The sequence below is a fragment of the Fonsecaea multimorphosa genome, assembly GCF_000836435.1.
Source record: "Fonsecaea multimorphosa CBS 102226 unplaced genomic scaffold supercont1.51, whole genome shotgun sequence".
NCBI classification, from domain to species: Eukaryota; Fungi; Ascomycota; class Eurotiomycetes; order Chaetothyriales; family Herpotrichiellaceae; genus Fonsecaea; species Fonsecaea multimorphosa.
Genome location: NW_015971685.1, coordinates 84,672 through 91,902, shown reverse-complemented (window position 1 = coordinate 91,902; position 7,231 = coordinate 84,672). Strand labels below are relative to the sequence as shown.

The 7,231-nt window shown below is 54.4% G+C and overlaps 2 protein-coding genes across 2 annotated transcripts; one reads left to right on the top strand and one right to left on the bottom strand.

The window, feature by feature from the left end:
- Positions 1-444: 444 nt before the first annotated feature.
- Positions 445-3,753, bottom strand: Z520_12267 (uncharacterized protein; the record flags this gene model as incomplete). The annotated part of the gene is made up of 3 exons (XM_016782753.1): positions 445-531; positions 606-3,501; positions 3,557-3,753. The coding sequence occupies 3 exons, from the start codon at positions 3,751-3,753 to the stop codon at positions 445-447; spliced, it is 3,180 nt and encodes a 1,059-aa protein (XP_016626174.1).
- Positions 3,754-5,633: 1,880 nt separating this feature from the next.
- Positions 5,634-7,049, top strand: Z520_12266 (uncharacterized protein; the record flags this gene model as incomplete). The annotated part of the gene is made up of 2 exons (XM_016782752.1): positions 5,634-6,876; positions 6,976-7,049. 2 exons carry the CDS (start codon positions 5,634-5,636, stop codon positions 7,047-7,049), a joined length of 1,317 nt encoding a protein of 438 aa, XP_016626173.1.
- Positions 7,050-7,231: the final 182 nt, after the last annotated feature.

The window sequence follows — 7,231 nt, the reverse complement described above, 5'->3', positions numbered from 1 at the left end:
CTTCGGTCTTGCACAAAGTCCCAGGAGTCGGAGCGTGGTTCTGAGCAGCCAGCGAGTCGTCTCCCTCCAGAACCGTCGGCGACGGCGAATTTGTGCTCAGCCACTGAGAACGGGCTCTCCCGGAGTCATCTGGAAGGCCCCTGGCAGTGCGTGAGTGAAAGGTGGACGGTCGTCCATTGTTCGGCGAGAACAGGCGGGCATTACTTAGGAATATATATATATATATTGACTATGCATCCAACAAGGGCGCCGAACAGGCTGTTGCTCGTATTTGTGCTCGGTATCGCTATTTTCCAATACTGCTTCACGCATTCTTGTCCTTCTCTTTGCACACATGCATTGTCTCTGTGATCCCACCGCCATACAACCATCCCTAGCCATGGCTGCCATCTTACTTCTTCCCGGAAACAGTGGAGAGACCGAGGGGGAGGAAGGAGGTGGTCATCAGTCTTCGCGGTAAGAGAGCTTCCGCATTTCCGCCAACCTCCCCTGCGCTGCATCGAGAGCATTCCGCAGCTGGAGGATCTCGACCTGCAACACAATCACCAGTCAGCACATCGGTCCCTGGGAGCCACGGCGACGAGAAAAAGAGACAAAACACTTACCTGCTGCTCCATTTCCCTGACCTTGAATTCATGTCCACTCAATCGGGAGTAGTCCATGGATTCGCCTTCATCCCTCGCCTTCTGCTTGATGATATCCTGCACCTGCCTGACCAATCCACGACACGCCGCACCCACGGCCCTGCTGGCCTGCTCCAAGCGGTCCTGTGTCTTAGACATGAAGCTCGCCTTAACCCGAGAGGCAGCAACAAGTTGTGCCGTCGAGGCGGCGACGTCGTTCGACGCCACAATCAACTGCTCTGGCGAGTTGCGGCCGGAAATGACACCGTCAGCAGTCTCAATGAGGGTGTTGGTCGATGTGGCAACGGCCTTTGCGGCGGAAATGAGCCCCTCGGTCCAACGGTTGTTTTTCTTGTAGAATGCCGTCCGGGACGAAGACCCTCGTCCCTCGCGGACTATTTCATTCTGCGATTCAGTGGCCGCTTTGATCAATTGCGCAATGGCATTGGTGACGGCGAGCGCAGCCTCCAGGATTGAGTCGTTGATCTTCAACTCATACGTGGAATAACCCTCACGAGGCTTGTTCTTCAGCTTGGCAAGACGTTGCGCAGCGGCATCGATCGCGTTGGCGGCCTTGGTCAACTCCGAGTCCACCAGGTCACCCAAGTCGCCGGTGGTCGTGAGCTTGCTTCCGCGGGGTGCAAAGGCATCGGCGAGTTTAGACAGCTTTTGCAGTTTCATGAGCACATCGTGGTTGCTGTTGATGACCACGTCGGTTTTCTGCACGGTTTCCAGCCCTTCGAGGCGGAAAGACTGTAGGTTGCGGAAAAATTGGACGGTTGACATGGCAGACTGTCGAGCGGCATCCACCAACTGGTCGGCTCTCTTTTCTTCGGTCGCGAAGCGAGTCAGACCCTTTGTATTTGACAAGACATCGGCGATGGACGCTGCAAAGACGGAGACGGTTTTGATAATGTCGGCATGTGGACTGTTGGGACCATCCGCGACAAAGTTATTGAACGCGGTGGAGAACTCGGTCGCACTTGCCGAGGCCTTTTCGATCTGGGATAAGACGTAGGGAGCAGTAGCGTTCTGGTTGCCGGCTTGCATGGGAGAGTCGAGTTCGTACATAGCGTCATCCACTCGTTGCACGCCGCTCTGAAGGACGGAGTCGATAATGTCGTTGATCTTGTCGACTGTGGTCTTGATCACCTCGTCAATGGCACCGTCGAGCGCCCCATCGGACTCGCCGTGACCCAACTTTAGTTCTTCAAGTTCCTCCAGGGCCTGTTCCATCCCCGATTTGTAGATCTCAATCTCATCATCCTTCTCGCGGAGGGCGGCTTCGTGGTCGTAGTTCCGTTCGCCTTGCTTGGAGCGGATATCCTCAAGTTGTCTGGTCTTGCTCCGGACTGCGTCCTCCAAATCGGCCATCTCACGATTGTACTTGGCCAGCATCGATGACAGTTCAGATCCCTTGGACCTCTCAGCATCCTCAGCTCGCTCCAGTGCAAGTCTCAATTCACGTTTCAACTTCTCAACTTCTTCCCGGTTGGAACCTTGTGCTCGGTCCTTTTCGTGCAAAGCGCGATCGCGTTCCCGAATCATGTCGGCGAGCTCTAGGTTCTTCGTCTTCATTTCGCGCTCAAGGCGTTCTCGGCGGTCGATAGCTTCCTGGGCTGACGCCGCTTTCAGCTTGAGGGATTTGGTGGTCTGCAGAAGATCAAGGTGCTCTTGCCGGAGTTGCGAGTACAGCTTGGCCAATGCCTCGTACTTGGATCGCCACGTGTTGACTTGTTCCTGCAACGCAGCAATCTGGTCATCCTTGGATTGAGATTGCATTTGGAAGTTGGCGTTGAGTTGCTGTAGCTGCTCCTCGAGGGCCTTCATGCGCTGGTCGTATTGCTGAAGCATCAACTGATCCCGCTCATACTGTGCACGGGCGTTGAGGTTCTCTCGCTCCAGCTCAGCCAAGCGACCTTGCGTTTGGGCAGCGTACTGGTCTCGAAGAAGTTGTTCTTGGGCCAGACGTTGTTGCTCCGCCTGCAGTCTCTGTTGTTCTTCAAACTGACGCTGCGCCTCTTGCTGTGCCAGCATTTGTTGCCTCTGTTGCTCTTCCCATTGTTGCTGCAGACGTCGTTGTTCCGCCTCGTACTCTTCTTGTTGTCGCTGAGCTTCTCTTGTCCAAAAGTCCTCAATGTCCTTCTGCGTGTCGGGTGTACCGTTCTTCGCAACTGGGGTGGGAGGTTTCTCGATTTCTTTGGCGGGCCGCTTTGGGAGCGCAGGCCTTTCGTCGTCGTCGGCAAGGAGATTGGGAGGGTCTTGAGGAAGTTTCGGAACGGTAATGAGAGACGTGAGGTATCGCAGGTTGGAACATTCGTAGTAGAACTTGACGAGGCGGTAGTGTTGGCCGTCATATCGAGTGCGGAGTGGTTCCAGAGCGTCGTCATCACCCGTGGTAGTGTGCATGGCTCGAAGCATGCTGGTGATGAACTTGTAGATCCCGTAGCTTTCCTGGACCAAGGGAACCAAGGCTGCAATGCGGCACTCGTTGTTGGAGCCTCCGCGGAAGTGCGAGAAGATCAGCTTCTGAAAAGTGTCAATCTGATCTTGCAGGGTCATCAGGTCGGAAATGGTCTCGTAGCCTTCGTTGGGATCGTTAATCGACTTCAGGCTGATGTATTCTTCATATTCAAACAGCCCATTAAACTCGGGGTGGTTGCGGTGGAAGCCTAGTTTGGCAAGGAGGAAGAAGACGTATTCTCGGATGAGGGGGCCGTATCCTCGCAGTCCTTCTCCGGTCACGCCTCTAGCAAGACTTTCGATCCAATTGATGTTCTGCTGCGCCTCTTTGACCGTCACTGGGTGACCCTCTTGAAGGACTTTGTGGATGGTGATCAAGGCTTTGAAGGTTTGGACCTCGTCGGCCATGACGGGCCTGCCTCACGGTTAGCATCCGACGACAAGCTGGAAAGGCGAATTCAAAGACATACTGCACCTTCATCCCAGCCCAGAAGGACAAGGAGGAACGGTGGTCCCAGGTGTAAACAATACATGAGCGGACATGTTTTCTTTTAGGCGCAGTCTCCTCAATGCTGGTAGCTTTGCGGATGTTGATGGCCAGATCCGACTCGGTCTTAGCCATGTCGATGTTACGACCTGTGCCGGTTGCGTGGGAGGGATAAGCCATGTTGGCAGAGTGGTCGTCGATGACTTGAGTCCTGCCAAAGCCGTCGTAAACCGCGCCGGCGCCTGAGCGTCTTCTCCCCGCCGTGTCGAAATATGGAGGCACAAAGTACGCCAGTCTGACTGATCTGGAGGGACGTGAGTGAAGGATGAAGAGAGCAAGACAACAGGAAGCTCAAACGACCTGCGACATCCCTTCAGGGAGCAAAGGCACAAGACTTTGAAGCAGAAAGCAAAGAGATGCGGCTGCTGACGGAGTTCAGATGTTGTTCAGGCTGCTTCCATTCGGTAGACCGGCTGCGCCCTGCCGCTAGTACGTTTGGGGAGTCAGCGCATTGGCCGCAGCACGTGACATGATGATTCAGCATGCCACCTCAAATTCTGGAGGGGTTAATCTGCTCTACATTACAGTGCGACTTCCGCTGCAAATGGTGGGAAAATCCAGAGAATCAATCATAGGGATGGTATACAGAGCCTGAGAAAATTGCAGGAAAATTGAGTTTGTTTTGGTGCCGATGCGGGCGCCAATGTCGTCTTGGGCTTATGGTTCAAGCAAGAGAGAGTTCGGTAAGGGTAGTTCCCCATAGCCACGGGAGGGTCCAAGAACGCGCGTCTGTGCATAATGTACCTCGTAGCAGGGGCGGCGACGCAGCGGAGTGATGCTCGATTGTACTGAAGCCTCAGACGTATTAGGAACACATACCTCGTACATGAAGGAATACTCATGATGCAAGGTGCACTGGACGCCTTGGAGTTGGCTTTCCGTGGACAACTGAATGGCAGTCATTTCATGCCTTACTAGATCGTGGGGAATCGCCAGGCACATTCTTGATCGACTTTTAGTTAAAGGTTATTGGTGCCCGGGTAAGTTAGGCATGCCTATTGTAGCCAGCTCGCCAGGAGAGCAGCGGGGGCGCCAGGTACCTAGGTAGTGTGGGGAGCTGTGGGATTCCCCAGGGACATTCTTATCCGGCTTTTAGTTAAAGGCTATTGGCATGCTAGGCGCCTCAAGAGAGCTGGCTGCCATGGACATATGACGGGTATTCCGATCGTCAAACAGCAGTCAACCATCTGTTCTCCTCGACCGTAACCTTCAAACCTCTCTGCATCCAACTTTTCCCATGGAGTTCTTGGGCCAGAACAGCCCATTCAGCCCATTCAGCCCGTCTCGCCCACCCCTTACCTCCTAATCCACGGGGTGGCAAGCAGAAAACGAAGGGCTCTACCTCGTATCCGTCGCTCCGTCACTTCCCCTCCTCTCTTCCAGCCTCTCAGAAGCTCCTTGCAGCCGCGCGCCCGCCATTTTGCTGCCAGCTTTGACCCAATCGATCCAGCTTGTGGCCCGTGCAAACCCCCTATATGCACAACCCCCTCACTTAGCCGGGCCAATTCTTTCCGTCAAAGCAAGCCAAAGCAAGCCAAAGCTGTCACAATTGCGTTGGTGGCTTTAGATCAAAGACTCAGCAAATCATGTCAAGAGTCAAGACGGTTCAGTCGATAGACGACGCCAATCCAGACTTCCGCGGATGGTTTCTAGCTTCCTGCCTCGATCAAGAAGGTCCACTTCTTCCACCGTGCGGCATGGGCAATAGGGAGCTGAGAACTTCCCCAGGTCCATCTATGATGCTTCCTCATTCCAAAGCGATACGAAGTACCGAGCAGATGAATATCATCTTTGGGCCATATCCCTCCCTTCTCGCCCTCGCCCTCCTTCCTTCTTGTATCTGCTCTTTCCAGTCTCTTGCCCCTCCATCTCTTTTGCCATTCACCGCCGTCAGCTCTCTCCTTCAAGTTCTTTCTCCATCGTCCGTCCTTTTCTCTGTGCCCCTCCCTCAGCTTCTCACTCCACCACCTTTATCCCTTTGGCTGCCGTGAACGCCCATAATGGTTCTCGAGGATACTCCGGGTCCTCTGGGGTTTCCAGGAGCTCAGAGCTCTTCCGAATACCAGATGGCTGAGGCACCCCCTTGCGATACCATTGAGCCAAGCCTCATTATGCGCCAAGGCCCTCCTTTTCCACCGATTCCCTCTTTGACGAACCTCTCTCTCGACGGTTTTCTCGAGCCTCTCGAGCCTGCTACTGACCAAGTGGCTTCTCCTGAGATCATCAGCCTCGAGTCCGCTTCTTCTCAAGCCATGAGCCTCGGGTCTACTTCTTCTCAAGCCATCAGCCTCGAGCATGCTACTGACCAAGTGGCTTCTCCTGAAATCATCAGCCTCGGGTCTGCTTCTCCTGAAGTCATTAGCCTCGGGTCTGCTTCTTCTCAAGCCATCAGCCTCGAGTCCGCTTCTCCTGAGTCTGGTCCTTCCGAGTCTGACCTGCAGGAGACCCGTCAACTCACCACCACGGTCCGGGCTCGACGTGGCGAAAAGCGCCGTGCACCAGATGAGATTGACCCACAGCGCCGTCAGGCCTACCTGGATGCTGCCCGTGAGTTCTTGAAGGAAGACGACCCTCTCCCTCACGGAACCAAATACCTGGCGCAGCTCCGCCAACTTATCGACTGGCTGATTTCTGACAAGGATTTGCCAGAGGAGGCTTTCCAGCTCTTGACATGCTCTCTGAATCCCCATGAGCGTATGACCATGAGGTTTTGGGAGACTTCGCTCAACCCAAACCGGAGAAAGATGTGGACGTTTTGGCACTATCCAGACTGCCGCGGCAGGCCTATTGATGACGAAGAGTGTGTGCGGGGAAAGTACTCTTTGCTGCCCAAGGCCAAGTTGCCCAAGCCGCGCCGGTTGAGGAGGTTTGGCAAGTTTGCTAAGCCGGTCCAGGAGACTTTCCACTGCCCTAAGGGGAATGTACACATATTACAACAACACAAGGACTGTCACAGACACCGCGTCAGATTAGACCAGCCAGAAGACGAAGAGAAGACCTTATGGTGCTTATTAGTATGGCCCGAGTGCGACCAAGACCCATTAGGAGGACCTTGTTGCAAGGTCATCCCTTGCGCTCCGAGTGACATGCCTTTGATTGGGATCCGGCTCTGGGCCCTAGCTGGCCCGTGTGACGAGCATATGCAGCTTTCCGGCCACGATTGTGACCACGACTGCTCCGACCGATCCAAGTGGCAACATGGTGATCCCGAGGATGACCGGCTCGCAGACGAGCCTCCACCATGTACGCGTGGATGGAGGTAATGAATTGTATGTGGCGTGGTTGATGGTAAGTTTCAGCCTTGTGACTGACAATGCTATCATTGACTCAAAGCGTGACTAGCGATTCCTTCGCCGAGACAAGACGGGCCAGCGGCGATGCTCCTTCCATTCTTCACGGGGTACATTCTTCCATAGGCTGGGTTTGCCATCCGTCTTCCTCTGCTGAATTTGCTACCCCTGGCGTATCCATCCCCACGCACACGCATACTCACTCACACTTACACACTTATGCCCGCCAACACTTACACTCATCGAAATACATATCCGGATAATCTGACAGCACCTCGCTTGTGCATTTTCCTATCTGTCCCTCTTTC